The 16317-nt window shown below is 41.4% G+C and overlaps 1 protein-coding gene across 2 annotated transcripts in view; it reads right to left on the minus strand.

The window, feature by feature from the left end:
- Positions 1–8026: 8026 nt before the first annotated feature.
- LOC134568267 (laminin subunit beta-4-like) overlaps positions 8027–16317 on the minus strand; it is a 148637-nt gene continuing 140346 nt past the window's right edge. For both annotated transcript variants that reach the window (XM_063426713.1, XM_063426714.1), the window contains exons 31-35: positions 14409–14616; positions 10680–10821; positions 10022–10198; positions 9169–9325; positions 8027–8704 (exon numbers count right to left, since the gene is read on the minus strand). In XM_063426713.1, the coding sequence (XP_063282783.1) occupies positions 8568–8704; positions 9169–9325; positions 10022–10198; positions 10680–10821; positions 14409–14616 (821 nt within the window). In that variant the 3' untranslated portion in view covers positions 8027–8567. The remainder of the gene's footprint in view (positions 8705–9168; positions 9326–10021; positions 10199–10679; positions 10822–14408; positions 14617–16317) is intronic.

Genomic DNA, 16317 nt, shown 5'->3' on the forward strand with positions numbered 1-16317 from the left:
GGTTAAATGGTTTGATCTCTGATCAAATTTAAAGCTGCTTGAAGGTTGGACATCTCCTCGTGTTTGACTCCTATTAGCAGTGCTTGCATTTTGGAAAGATTTAACTTCTAGTATGACTGTTCTTTAATATGGAGTTTTGCAGTTTGGGAAGAGAGATTAATGGTTGTGTAAGCGTTACTAGAGTGTCATCAGCAAATAGATTCATCTTGAATTCTCTAAATCCCACCTTTATAACTCTAATATCTGGGTTCATCCGGATATGAGCTGCCAAAGGTTCCAGGGTGAGTACATGTAGGACAGGGACAGAGGGCATCCCTGGTGTTTTCTGTTGGTTATGGAGAATGGTTTTGATAGGAAACCCCGAGTTTAGTATAGAATGCTTTAATTGTGTGTTTGAATTCTCTAGGGAAATCAAATTTTTCTAATACTCTCTCCAGGAATGTCCAATGCAGGTGGTTGAATGCCTTTTAGAAATCGAGAGAGATTAAAACACTCTCCATTCTTTGAGTTTGATGTGATGTATCAAATTCAGAACCTTTCTGGTGTTGTCTGCTCCCTGACGGACATGAATGAACCCCACTTGGTCATTAAATATTAAAGAAGTGTCACGACTGCTAGTGTGGTCCAAGACGCAGAAACTATGTAAACCTATACATAGAAATAAGAAAGGAAATAAAAGGACAGAACGTAAACCGGACCTTAGAATGGCCGGACTAATACGTTAGAGAATGGTCAAAGGGAAAGCCAAGGTCAAGGAAGCCAGAAATACGCAATACCATTTAAACAAGCCAAGTCAGAGGAACCAGAAATCGGAATAACCAGGAAAAGCCAAGATCAGAATACCAGAATATCAATATCACAGGGAAAAACACACTCTCAGGAAACCAGGAACAGGAAACCACGACAGGGCAAGGTACTGGGGCAAATCAGGGATTTCAATATCCCTCTCTGGGCTCTGATTGGTCATAGGGTGACCTCTGACCCCAGAACGTGCGCATGCTTTCACGTCGTGACATCACGCTCACGTCCATATAACTTTTAGGGGCGCAGCCTTTGATGGACGCGACCGCATGGTCGGCGCCATCTTTGGTTTGGGCACACTGCCCAGAAGACACGGAGGAGCGGTTCCCGGCTCGCCAACGAGCAGGTAAGCTTGCTTTATCGGCGTGGTCGTGCCGGTCGGGCACAGACACGCTGTGCGGCGGGTCGGGAGCCATAACAAGAAGGTATTATAGTAGCGAGCCTTGTTCTGTATAGTCTATCAAATATCTTAATGTCTGTGTTCAGCAATGATTTGGGGTGAAAATTATGCCCCCATAATATTTTCCTTTGTTTAGAAAGGTTCACCACTGTTGTTGTCAACATCTCTTTTGGAAGGGTACATGTTTTCCAGGCATGTTCAAATACATTAGATGGATAAGGGCTCAAGAGATCTGGATACTTTTTGTTGTATGCGTTTAAGAATCCATCAGGGCCAGGGGGTTTATTGGGGTAACGGACTTCTTCGGACCTAATAGGGACTGATAATTGGTTTTAAACCTCTTGGGAAAGGACTAGTAGGGAAATATCATGCAATTATTGTGTAATCTGATCTCTGCTCGGTTGATTTATATTTTTGTCTTTGTTTAGGTTGTAAAGATCTGTGTAGTAGTGTGCCTTGAGAAGTCCTATCAATTTTGTGAAGCAAGTGCTATAGGAAATTCATTTGATCCGAGATAGGGAAGTAGGCTGAGGCAGGGATCAGCAACCTTCGGGACTCCAGATGTTGTGGACTACATCCTGTCACGGTAGTTTACCCCAACTCGCAAGATTTAGTCCAACAATTGACAATAAAGAGCAGAGATACGTCTACTGGACCTTAGAATGGCCAGACTCGACGTAGAGGAGAGAAATACAGAGTCAGGAACGATCCGAGGTCAAGGGCACAAAGAGACAGCGTAAACAAGGACTAGCCAAGGTCTGGTACACAGAAATCAGTAAGCAGGCAAACAGGACAATACAGGGATAAAGAGATAAACGGAGTCAGAAACAAAGCCAAGGTCAAGTACGAAGAATCACAACTGAACACAACAAGCGCTAAAGGGAACTGAAACAGAAACCACGACAGGGCAAGGTACTATGGGAAAAGGTGAGTATAAATACCCTAGATTTCAATTTGATTGGCCCCTGTCATATCCACGCCCCCAAAACGTGAGTGTATGGGGAATGTGGCATGACAGGGGCCAATGGGAGACCGTTTCATATTTCGGCTCCCACTGTCCCTTTAAGAGCGCGCCCGAGACACGCGGTACGCTCTTAGAGTCAGGCTGGACACGTGACCGCCTCTCGCGGTCACTGCCCGCCTTTCTGGTATTGCCGTCAGATGAGCCGCACGCGGCTCGTGCAAAAGCAGGATCGCGCGCGGCGAGAACAGAGGACCCCGGCCGGCCCCTGGAGAGGGTAAGTACCGCTACACATTCCTCATAATGCTCTTACACCCATAATGTTGGCAAAGCATCATGGGAGGTGTAGTCCAAAACATCTGGAATGCTGAAGGTTGCCTATGCCTGGTATGGAGTATACCACTAACAGTGCAAACTAAAATAAGATATCTACCCATATTATATGTTTTCTATGAAACATAAATGAAAGTTATTTACTAAATAGTATAGAAACCAGCTTGGATTTAGTGTTAGCCAAGGAATGATATTGATTGGGGAAATCGAGAGGTCTAAAATTTTGGTTTGCCAGTTTTGGACCAGTGGGTTTCATAGAGGCAAATGCAATCTGTGGAGCATTTTTTAATATCCCTCAGCAGGACTTTTGTAAGGAGTATTTTAGCCGTTATGAGAAAAGGACTTTCATTGTGTGGGTGTTAGTAATTGTAGCGAAGTGCATTACCTGAGCCTTATAGTGTGAGAGAATACAGGGGCAGAAAAAGAAGTCCACAATAGAGGATTACTCTCTATAGTCTTGATCAGTGGGCCAGGATTATTACCTAAGTGGAGAAGATTCTGCCAAAGGGAGGACATGCCTCTGATAGTGGAATTGACTCAGTCATTGTAAAGTAGAACTCATGAAAACAGTATAAACAGAATGAATAAGAAATAATAAAATGCACTATTGTGGATGGCAGATGCCATTTTGTCTGTTTGTAACATCTGGGATGAGCATTTCATGTACCTTTTTATTTATTTTTGTTTTCTCTACTGCTCTGTCTTTGTTTTCCTTGTATTTACTATTTGGTGTAGGACAGTAGTGAAGTGACATCTCTAGTTCCAGATAATTATCAGACTAGTTTATCATCAGTGGAATCAGCATGCTATTTAATATCTACTTCCTTCAATCAGCATATCTAAATAGATTGATGTATAGCATGTTAATCTAGCATTTTTAGGGGCTCTTGAACTCCATTAAAATTCTTACACTCATTTTTTTATGTTTATTGAGCATAGCCTTCTTATGTATTACACTTCTTGTTCCTACAAGTCAGACATGCCTGCTTAGCTTGTTTTTTTATTTCTTAAAAAAAAATGAGGTACTGCTAAATGATTTTTATTGTTATGTCATATGTGCGCTTCTTGCCTCGGAATCCTTGGACGCATGTTTTGAACTTTTATATTGTCGACTAATGCTCATTGTCAATGCATCATATGCCTCACATGTATGTTCCATCAATACTTCAAATAAACAGACATTGACAAAAAAAAGTTTTTAAATTAAATATATAAATAAAAATTAGATTACCCAGTACATCGAAAACAGTATTGGCAACCATTGTTTAAGCCAAGGATCCAGTCATCCAGTGAGCAACGCACCAAACAAATGGTGCAGTAGGGGTGGTAATTAAGACGAACATAGCCTGTGTGAGTGTAGAATGGCACACCTATCTGTGACTAAAGCATTGTAGTAAACCAGTATTTCACCTAAAATCCGTCATTTAGAGTAATTGCTAAATAATAAAATAGTCTCCCTCCAAGTATACATATAAATTTATTTTTTACATCTTTTCGAGATTTTTAAAAGAGGAAACATAACTCAAACATGAATGAAATACCAAAGGACACTATCAGTTACCTTAAGCTACATTGGTATAGGGTTTACGCATAGATCGTATATTTTGTAGTTTCCTACACCTGGCTATGGTGATATTTGGGGGGGGGAGGGAATCTCTCAAACATGTATGAGTTTTATGGATGATGTATAGCAATCTCTAGGGATAAAAGGTACAGCACAAAATCAGTTAATGTGGAGAAATAGTAGGCATATGAACAATGTTTTTGCATGAATGTAGTCACTTGTGGACCCGCTTCCACTCTGGACTCAGAACTTGAAGCTGCAGAGAACTCGCAGACAGTGATTCCGGACATATTCCCCATCTTCTCAAAGCAGCTAGGCCTTCCTTCACCGTTGATATCATGGTTGCAGATCCATTCCTATTCACAAAGATGTGTGTAGGAAATATCCAACGGTATGGGATGCGACACAGGGTGTCGGCGACATTGTGGAAGGACTTGCGTTTCCGCAGGGTGCCTCCAGAGACATCTGCAAATACTTGTATATTGGTGTGTTCTTGTGGCTAATCTCGCCCCGACTTGTTGGTTCTTAAAATTGCCTCCCAAATATGTTAGTAATGCATTCGCAGGGGTGTATCTCTTAGGATGGTATCTGAAAAATGTTTAAGGCAAGCCCCTTGGTGTACTCTATTGATTAACAGTGTATTTTGCGGGATATTGGGAACCAAGGCTTTAAATAGGCCTGTTACAAACTCATGAAGTGTGAAATTGACGATATTTTCTGGCAGACCTCTTATTTTCAGGTTATTGCACCTGTACCTGTCTTATAGGTCTAGTATTTTATGCTCTTGCCCTGAATTTGCTGAATTTTATCAGCTTTGTTGTTGTGTGTTTCAGACTATTGTGTGAATTTCACCTCCATTTGGTCAGTGCTTGCATCCAAATCTTGAATATCTTTGCACAGATCTTTTATTGAAGATTGGAAGAATTTGGTGATGTTCTCTGATAAATCCTCAAAGAGACCCTGCAGGAAAACACGTATGATAGGCAAGCCCACCTCGTGGTCATGCAATGAGCCGGATTCTATTTCTTCTCTTTTGCGATAATTTTGTGTATTTCTGTGAGCTGTCTAAGGCTATATTGTTCGGTGTAAAAAAGCCCATTTTGCCCAAGTTCTTTTTTTGTCTTTGGGACTTGATAGTAAATGCGGCGATTCTTTTCCAATGTTTAGATTTCACTGGCTAGCTCATCTCTCACACGTCCATCCACTTCAACTGTCAATCACTCAAGTGAATTTAGGCCAAAGAAGCTGTACAGGAAGAACAGGTGAGTTGGAGCTATTTTTCCCTTAAATTTGAAATTCTAGTGATTAACCCTGAAAATTCCAAATACGTTTTACTGTAGTTTAACAACACATTTAACAAGACACAAAAACTAATTTAGCAACAGTTTAACAACACTACACAATGAATTCTGAAGTGGACTGAAAACCAAATTAAATACTTCAAGGTAAATTACCAAGCTGTGAATACAGCGGAGTTTAAGATTTTTTCTATATCAGCTATTTTGTTCTGAATTTTGCAGGTTGAATTTTTTGGTTCACAGCAATTCACTATTTAGTGCATAGCTCTTACTGTGAACATCATTGCTGCAAAAGCCATTAGGCTATTAGGCATCAAATGAGCCATCAGTAAATTTGTACTTTAGCACTTTCTAGTGGAGCATTTTTAGAAGTGCACATGCACATAAGATACACATAGCTAACATTTGTAATTACTGGTAAATACATTTTTAGCTACATAATGTGTAGGGATTTGCCACACTCAGTATTTTGTGAGGACATGGATGCAGAATGCAGTCTAATGTAAGAAAGCATATTCTACCTCCCCACCTGCCAGCATGTTTAATATTATGTTCTCATATCCTCTATGGCAAAAAAAATATATGCATGTCTGTGAGGTCTGAAAAATAAAATGACATGTAGAAGTCCACACTGCCGTATTTAGCGGAAATGTATGCCATATTGTCCTGTCTGCCCATGTTTTGCAAAAGTTTGTCTTACCTGCATTTTTTTTTTTTTAAGATCAATATCTATGCATACACTTGGTTATTGCTAGAGCAAACTATTTGTACTTCGTACCTTATATCTAAAATCACTGTTTTTAAAGCAATATATATTCTTGAGTGCACATGTGCAATTAGAGGTGTAATTTCAAGTTTGCAAAAAATAGGCACCAACATACTTCCGGATGGCAGAACACGAGCGGCTTCAACTGACATTCTCCTCTCTTGAAGGTATTAACAGTCACTTTACGGCCTTAAAGGGACTCTCCAGGCACCAAGACCACTTCTGCCCATGGGAGTGGTATGGGTGCCAACTCCCACTACCCTTAACCCTGCAAGTGTAATTATTGCAGTTTTTTTTTATAAACTGCAATAATTACTTTGCTGGGTTAACTCCACCACTAGTGGCTGTCCATGTCTCTAGCACAGATTTTATGTGCTACAGCGTCGCTGGATGTCCTCACGCTGTGTGAGGACCTCCAGTGTCGCTCAATTCCCCATAGGAAAGCATTGAAAAGCATTTTCCAATGTTTAGATTCCACTGGCTAGCTCCTCTCTCACACGTCCATCCACTTCAACTGTCAATCGCTCAAGTGAATTTAGGCCAAAGAAGCTGTACTGGAAGAACAGGTGAGTTGGATCTATTTTTCCCTTAAATTTGAAATTTTAGTGATTAACCCTGAAAATTCCAAATACGTTTTACTGTAGTTTAACAACACATTTAACAAGACAGAAAAACAAATTTAGCAACAGTTTAACAACACTACACAATGAATTCTGAATTGGACTGAAAACCAAATTAAATACTTCAAGGTAAATTACCAAGCTGTGAATATAGCGGAGTTTAAGAATTTTTCTACATCAGCTATTTTGTTCAGAATTTTGCGGCATTGCCGCACATGCGCATTAGGTCTCCCCGGCCGGCGGGATCAGTCTCGCCCACCGGCCGACGTAATGAAGAGGAGGAGTGGCGGCGACCCGAAATCACCCCCTCGGCGGGGGTCTCAGGTAAGTGACCTAAGGGGTTTTCACCCCTTCAGCAACCGGGGATTGCGAGGTGTGAGGGAGAGGGGACCTGCAGTGCCAGGAAAATTAATTCCATTACTCCGTGGTCATTTTTACTACAAACATTACCTAACATGTATTGGCTCTACACTCCAAATGATTTTACTGGGAGGTAGTAGTAGAAGACAAGGCTTTAACTACGGATGTTCACCTCATTTCAATTCTGGATGTCCCTATAGTGGCTGTCTGGCAGACAGCCACTAGAGGAAAAGTTAACTCTGAATGGTAATTATTGCAGTTTCTCAGAAACTGCAATAATTACCACTGTAGGGTTGAGGGACATGGGACTTCAATGAGCTGAAGTGGTCTGGGTGCCTACAGTGTTCCTTTAAGGTGACTTTTTTTGTTAACAAGGTTCCTATAATTAAACACTACTTCAGCCAGATGAATTGCAAAACAATGGGCATACCTCAAGCTTTAAAGGGTTAATGAATATATACAGTTACCATACCTCCCAACTGTCCCTATTTAGCAAGGAGAGTCCCTAACTTGGGCCAAGTCACCCTGTACCTCTTTTCTATCCCAATGTCCCTCTTTTCTAGGATCTCCATATTTTTGATTCGTCTTAGTGTATAACAGAGCTCCACAGCATTAATACTCACCGTAATCTGTCTTTCAACTATACCGAATGATTTTAGAAACCAGTCTGTGTAAATAGGATACAGTGTTTTCGTTCTAAATTACATTTGTTACATAAATTGTAGAATGGGCAGACTCCCATTCACAATCTTAAATTTAGTGTCCCTCTTTGTCCATTTGAAATGTTGGGAGGTATGCAGTTTCTAAAACACTGAAATCCAAAGGATAATGTATTTAGCAATCCAAAACATTTTCATAACACTGCAACATTTACCCAGTCGACAGCAGTTTGTAGTTCTTTGATGGAGTTCCATAAACGCAAATTTAATATCAAATTTGTCTTTATTATACAGATACAAGATTATACTTGTCTGCATTCCGTCTAAATAAACCTGCTAGCACCATAAGTTCTTCAATGGGCACCTAAAGGCCATCGTCTTATTGTAAGGGGTATAAATAAATATATCTTGGAGTAAAACAAAGACTCATATTCACCAAAACATATATATGTGTTTTCTAGATTTGGATTACACCAAGGCACCCCCGTAGTCAAATACAATTAAAAAAAAAAAATCTAAGGCTACAAACTACACCAACTGCTTAGGTTGGGGAGTGTCTGGGTTCTGTTAACACTTTAAGAGCCAGATGGCAGGTTTATCAAATATACATGGGGCAGTTTTTAATCGATCAATCACGGTCCGGAACAAACAGAGGAAAATCGAGGAGGGAGGATCTTGGGATTCTGTATTGGTCGACACAGGAGAATGTGCAAGTTTTGTAGACCAGAACTGCAAAATACATGAAGACATGGAGAGGGCTAGTATAGATTTGAAAGGGGAATGTTAGCTTTAGATTGTCAGAGAATTAAACACAGGTAGCATATATATGGGACTTCTCTCTGATGTCATTCAGTAATTTTTCTGTATCGTCTTCAAGCCTCCTAAGTTCAAAGATCTTCTCTTGCATTTTTTCTTGATTAGCCAAGAATTTGCCATCTAGACCTGGAATATTTAAATACATTTGTTATTGCACATCTGTAGAATAGGACAAGGGAATGGAAAATGAATTGGTGAATTATTCAAGTTCAGTTTTTTACCCGCCCTGAATTCTTTTTTTATACATTTGACCCTTCTTCCTTGAGTTTAGGTCAAAGGTGGACAAAAGTTAGATCCAAAGTTGTTGCAGAACCACCTTACCAGTTGCAACATGGGCAAAGCAATAAATGGGTTGTAGTTCTGCAAGAACTGTCTACTTTCCGGATACCCCTGGTTTAGGTGCATAAAGAAATTGAGAGCATTGAAAAATAATAGTCATGCATTGTATGCCAGAACTTTCACATGAAATGCAGAAACACTACATTAAAGAAATAATATCTATGCTGTTAAAATTTGATTTCCCATGTAGAAAGTAACCATGCTGTGCTGTGAGGCAACGCTTACAAAAATGACCCTTATTCTATACTCACTGTCTAGCTTCTTTTTGGCATCAGTTGCTTTCTTAAGTAAATCCTTTGTTTCTTCTGTTATCTTTCTTACTCTGTCCATGGCATTCCCCGACGAACTGTCTGCATCCCCAACCTTGTTTTTCAGTTTCAAGTATTTCTTTTTAACTTTGTCCATATCCTGTAGGACAGAAGAAACAGCATGATGAGGCACTTAGGAGAGAACTGATGATTTTGAGGCTCATAACAAAATATCCTGGCTCATGGGCATAGTGTAGAAACAGCTGGCTGTTTATCCGGCATAATCTTCAACAGACATTTTCCATATGGATCTTTTTGGTTCTGCCCATTAACTTAGAAGATAAGTTAATCAAGCTGCACTTAATTGCAATAGTTAATTCTCAAGTAAGACCAATGTGAACTATTCCTCAGAGTGTATGTGGTCACATTTGAAAGTTTTTGCAAACCAGTTCAAAAGCACCCCACCAGTGCACCATATTTAGTAATTTCCTAATTCTCTGAGGCCATTGGTAATCTATGAGAATCAGGTTAGGAACCAGGGCATTGCTCAAGCTATATATCCTTTGCTCATTCTGTATTGACTATCTCTTACATTCAATGTTGTTCATCAGTTCCTAAGTTGGTGACATATTGCCTCTAGCTCCCCGATGTATGTCATGTAATGCAATGTGTTACTAATGTCACATCAATAATGGTTGTTAATAGAATTGTAAAAATGATGCCAAATTAATGCTAGAAACAGTATATTTGTGTTCTTCCCTGTCACTCATCTATCTAAAGAGTGTACTTCCATGCCTTTAGGTTCACATATGTATATCTTTGAAATGTTTATTAAACATTGTCCTTAGTCTGTTACCTGATCAAGCTGCCCAGAGACAGAAAGGGCTACGTTGGCCAAGTTTGTTGCCTCAGCAGCCAACTGTTGATTGGATTCCATCTTCTTTTGTAAGTCCTCTACCTGCTTGGAAAGGTTTCCCAAACGATCCATCATCATCATCTCCGTTTCTTCTATTTCTGCCACTTTGTCTGTAGACTGTGTAACAAGAACAAGAACACAAATATAGTTAGATATGGAGTACTGAGACTCCGGTATGTTGAATGGAACTTGATTCAGGACTCTTCTCATGCTTTCTTCACTAACAATGTCACTCATTGTTGATGTTGTTGATCATCTGCAATAATCCCCCTCTCTGGACTGCGGAACACTGACAGAAAAAATAACACATGGCAAAAACTAAAATTGATGGTAAGCCTCTAGAAATCACTGCAGGACAATTCAATGGAGTTGGGTGAGGGGGGGGGAGGGGGGGGAGAGGGGGTGAGGGGAGAGGAGCAGTTTCACCCCTCTTGCCCTGTGTTGTGACTGCAGACCATGTCTGCAGTTTTTCGAGTAGTACAGAATCTATGCTCTGAGATAGAGAATGTATCCATAAAGGGGAGCCATATACATCATGCCCTCCATCTGTTGCTCAAAGCACTAACCACCGACAACACACCATTAACTTCTTCATTACCTCGTCCACTTTGGTTTTCAGTCCTTTGATATTCTGTTTTGCCTTTTTCAAAGCCTTCTCTGCAGCTGTTGCCTTCGTACCTGCATCCTCCAGAAGGGCTCTAGTGTCCGAGATTTTTCCACTTACAGCTTCAGCATTGTTCCTGCGCCAACATAAGAAGATGATGAGACTTTTTCTTTCATTTGGACATAATTATCTCAACTACATTTTTTTTTTTTTTTTTGCCCCATCATGTTCTAATGGGTGGCTGTCATGAGGATGGTTTATGGATACTGCAAGGGATGTGGGTGCCATTGCATTTCCTGGTGGTGTGCTGTAATGTGGTAAACAAGGTGGTTGGTGTGTGAAGGAGAATGCTTATTATTAGTTAGGGTGAGTATAAGAATTGGTTAAAAGGACAACATTAGGCACTCCAGCGCCTGGCTAGCCTTAAAGGAGTTTTAGCCAGCCTGCAGAAGCTGAAGTGCAGAAGCATAATAAAGTCATGTGAGACCTGGTGGCAAGTCCTTTATTTGCCTAACAGACGTCCCAACAGATTGCTGATCCCTTGGCTATGATTTAAAAATATAAAAAATAATAATAACAATAATAGTAATAAAGGTGCCTAAGGATTAATTCATTTAAAAACCTATATAATATCTGCTGTATTTGGGTAGGTTAGTATACCAAGAGATCATTTGCACACTAAAAAAGTGAATTGGTAAGGGAATTGCATATACTCATACACACAGTGCTTACTGTTATGGACACTAGAGGAGGAGACTGCCAAGTTCCCTTCCTGCTTCCTTGGGCTACGTTTGCCAAATCTATTAGCACAGTGCAATTATATTTATTTTACTTTGTCCATGACCAGAAAATCTAAAAAACAACTAGAAGCGTTCGTGACCAGTTCTTGTTCCAATTCAAAATGTTTTATAAGCATTAGGAATGTTTACTGGTGGAAAAATAGTTAGTAAAGGAACAAAATAATAAGCACTTCGTGGCAAAGTACTGTTTCATCTTGAAATAAACACATCTGGAATGTGTGTATACACACACACACACTGTGTCACTGAACCACTCCATGTGAAAACGGTTTAACACGTACACGTAAATATCTTCTGATTTTCTTTTTCTCTTAAACGAACACTCCATGCACCATAACCGCTACAGCACAGTGGAGTATCTTGGTACCCCCCAATGAAAGTACTTTTTGATTACTCACCTGGGGTCTGCTTGCTGTCTGCACTACATGAAACCGATAGCTGCAGTGCAAGGCCGAGTTAATTGTCGGAGAGCAATCAGGGCTTAGTTTAGGAGGACTAATGAAAGCTCCGTCCTAAGCAGTAATTTCCTGTTCTTTTGCTGATGCAGTGGTGGCAGAAAGTGGAACCCAGCGTAACTACTTACAATTGAGGACATCGGGGCTTTACTGCACGCTGCAGTGGTTATAATGCTTGGATTGCTCCTTTAATAAATGTACCAACAGGCAACAGCTGCTGTTTGTTATTTAATTCAGTCCCTTTGACCACTTGGAATTGCCAGTGGAGGGGCCCTCCTTTACTTGGTATGTAAGCATGGCAAATGATGCTACGCATCTTCATCATTCTGAGGGTGTCTCACCTCTAGACCATAAGTAGCCACCCTAGGGCACCTTATGGATAATCTTGTTATGCAAGGAATACCAAGACAGATGGACCGGTAAATTTATATCCCAGTGCTGCTCCAAGCATGTATTAGAATAAAAAAGTGCAACGTTGTCTCAACATTTAATCCTTCTGATTTGTTATGATGGCTCGACATCCCCTCTATAGCATTATTTTCCCGTAATACACACTTTATCATAATGTATCACTATAATATATTTTTAAAGTGTGGACAGTCAACATGCCAATTTGGGAAACTATGTGTGCAGTTATGAAATGAATTCATATTTATTTGATTAGTACATTGCTCTGACTAACACAGACTAGTAAAGGGGTGAGACAATGACAACAGACAAAAAGACAAAGAGATCTGGTTTGAAATTACATGATATAAATGGTGACCTGATGTCTGGTATGCACACAAACACTTTCATAGCTAGAGGCAGTAGCGTACCTACCACGGTCGCAGGGGTCGCAGCTGCGCCCAGGCCCCGCACTCCAGGGTACGTGGCCGCAGCCCTGACCCCTGCAACCGTGGGCCGTCTGGATACCTCCCGGATGTCTGACAGGAGGGGAGACCTGTGCTGCTCCCCTCCTGCCTGTGTGTAGCGTGGCAGTGCAGTCTGTCAGGAAGTGCTCACTAAGAGAGCACTTCCTGTCAGACCGGGATGCAGCCCCCTGTGTTCCTCCACTCATAGAGCGGGCCCAAGAGGTGGCCTGTTGACCAACTAATCGACCCCCCTAGCAGGCGGCTATGGTCCCGGCAGAGGCGGCGAGGGAGCTATGTTCTCCCTGCTCTGCTCCCTCGCACGCCGTTTGCTTATGCCGGAAGCCGAAATATGACATCATATTCTGGCATCAGTAGACGACCCGCGTGAGGGAGCAGAGCAGGGTGAACACAACTCCCTCGCCGCCTCTGCCGGGAACACAGCCGCCCACCTCACTGAAGCCCCACTGGACCCCAGGCACAGATTGTAAAAATATGAATCATTTGTGGGTGTGTGCCTGAGTGTGTGTGTGTCTGTGTATGTGTCTTTTAGTGTATGTGTGTGTCTGTTAGTGCATGTCTGTTAGTGCGTGTGTCTCTACATGTGTGTGTGTGTGTGTCTGTATGTATGGGTCTCTGTGTGTATCTGTATGTATGTGTGTGTCTACATGTATGTGTGTGTCATGTGTGTGTCTATGTGTGTCTGCATGTGTATGTGTGTGTGTGTGTGTGGGGGGCAATTTTCGCATCGGGGCCCCGTGGTTTCTAGTTACGCCTCTGGCTAGAGGGGATCTGTCTCTGAAATTTACACCATTGAGCAAAATAAAGAACTTTCATGACATCTGTCTGTTTTCTTTTAAATATATAGAAAAGTGTTTGTAAATAATCCAGTTCAGGATCAGACAAGGCAAAGCCAGGACAAACACTGCTAATGTAGGAGAGATATTGAAAAATTGTTTAATTACTGCTCTTTTGTATATTCTCTTTATGCTGGGTGCCGAGGACAGAGTTTACAACAATGATTAAAAGACAATTAAAGGGACAGTATAGTCACGTGAACAACTACAGCTCAGTTTAGTTGTTCTGCTGAGTATAGTCAGTCACTGCAGGCTTCAGAGAAAAAAGTGTTTACATTGCTCCCTAAGGACATCTCTGCTGGCAGTAACTCAGACTACCACTAGAGGTGCTTCCTGGGTAAGTGCTGCACATTCAGCGTCTCCAAGCTTTGCATGGAGACACTGAACTTTCCCCATAGAGATACATTAATTCAATTAATCTCTATGAGGAGATGATGATTGGCGCAGTGCAGTGTTTGCCGAACATACAAGATACCCTCTCAATGCTTTCCTATAGAAAAGCTGATTATCTGGAATATATGTTTGTATTTCTGACCCTGTAGTGTTCCTATAGGTACCTTGTTACATGAAAAAGAGCTGGGAATTTCTACAGTTAATTTTAGTTTTCACAACTTACTAATACATATTTGTAAAATGAAGCGACAAGTAAACATAATATTAAAAAACCTGGGAAGCTACAGTTCCCCTTTAAATAGTCCCGTGCTTAATACTGCTAAGTGTTTTTGAACACATGCTATTATTCCAGAAATAAGCAACTTACTGTGCGTCCTCAGCTTCTTTTAGCAGTTTCTTGACAGTGATCAGGTCCTCCGCAGTGTTGTTCAGTATCATGTCTACTCCACTAAGATTTCCAATGCTCTCCTTGATCTGATTCACTAGGTTCTCCACTTCACCGGGGCTGACAGGTAGAGAGATATTCAGGACCTGTCTGGCCACTAGTTCTATGCTCTCTGGATCAGCGCCTTCCTCTATAGGTAAATAACGGAAAGTGTCAAAGGCATTGGTACTATACTAATATTTTATTGTGCTGGCGCTAATTGGGTTAATTCTAATCCACAGCTGCTCTTTCATGGGCTGTCACAGTAGTAATATTTAGAATTTATTTAGCTGGTGAAGCATATACGCAACATGGCATGGCAACCTCTCTGAGAAACACAAAGATACAACTGAAGCCCATGGATCAGCGCAGTCAGGGGAATGGGCCTTGACAGAGCCAAGGAGTAGGCAGGTGGAGCTATAGATTCGGGGGTGGGGTTTAGGGTGGAGCATGCTAAAGGGTGTGGAAAAGTGCGAGTATATTAAGCGGCCATTTTAGCAAACGGCCATTTTAATTCAGAATCCGCACTTACCTGTTAATTGTCCCTCCCACCCTCCCTAGGTTTTTTATAGCAGGTCCCGTTTTGTCACAGCGGCGGGATAGGGCTAGGGTAATTGGGATGGAAGTGGATTAGCAAGTGGCTAGGCTAAGCTTAAGTTGAATTAGGCCAGAGTTGGAAGTGGTCTGTTGGTTCGAGCTCATCGGTGGCTCCGAACCTGGTGGTGTAGGGGTGTCTCGGTACACCCCTACAGTTAATAAAGTTATAATTATGGGGCCTCTTTGGTAGGCCGTGTGTTATATTTATGTGTTATTTATATTGTTATATATTGTTTATGGTATGGGGTCATTGTCTGGGTTAATGCTGTACGGATGGGGGTGGGGGTAAATTAATTTATTTGGCAATGACCCCAATTTGTTATCTTGTTTATTGAAAAATTTAAATAAAGCTGTGGACTTTTATTTTCCAACAGAAAATTGGTGTCTGTGTTTATTGGTGGGTTATGGGGAAGAAAATGCCACAAGCCGAATAACGACTGTGCGCATGTCATGTAATGCTTAATTTATTATCAGGGAGCTGGCCTCCTGCATGTGTGCATCAATCAAATAAAGTACAGTTAACTCCCCGAATATCAGTTTACTATTTATTTATTACACAGTGCATTATGTTGAACTGAGAGCCAAATGTCAATCAAGGTTATTTACTAACGTGAATTTTAAATTTAAAGCACCACTCCACACACTTCACTCAGTTAGCACTTCCTGTCAGTCCGCCGGCGGCTGGGTACAGGAAACAGAAGCTCCCGTACCGCGGTCCGTGCCGCCCGGCCATGCTACATTGAGTGACTGGCAGGGGGGTGCGCTGTGCACTTCCCTCCTGCCGGTCACTTAAATCTGGCCCCCTCCCGGTCAGGTGCGCCCTAGGCGACTGCCTAAGTCGCCTAAAGGACGCGCCAGCCCTGCTGAGATGTCCCTTTAACCTTGTGCAACATGTTAACAGAGTGATCCCAGCAGCTCCACACTGGAGCACAGGGAACAAGGCTCCACTCGAGGTCCCTCAGCAAGGGTAAGACAATCAAGAAAGGTTAGGAGGGTTGGTGGACCACAGAGTGACAAACAAATATAAAAATAAAATTGTGGTGGTACAAACATGCACCCTTTTTGCCTTGTATCCTAGGTATGCCTCTGCAATAAGGTTATTAATAGAACAGAGCATCATCTAAATGCCACAGCATACTTAGAAATTGTCATTGATCACATTCACCCCTTGCCTGTGGCCCATGTCTACCCAGTTTTCATATAGGTAATTTGCCATATCTCAAAGAAAACATCATCAAGTTTGTTGAACAAAATG

This window comes from Pelobates fuscus, chromosome 7 (genome assembly GCF_036172605.1).
Source record: "Pelobates fuscus isolate aPelFus1 chromosome 7, aPelFus1.pri, whole genome shotgun sequence".
NCBI lineage: Eukaryota > Metazoa > Chordata > Amphibia > Anura > Pelobatidae > Pelobates > Pelobates fuscus.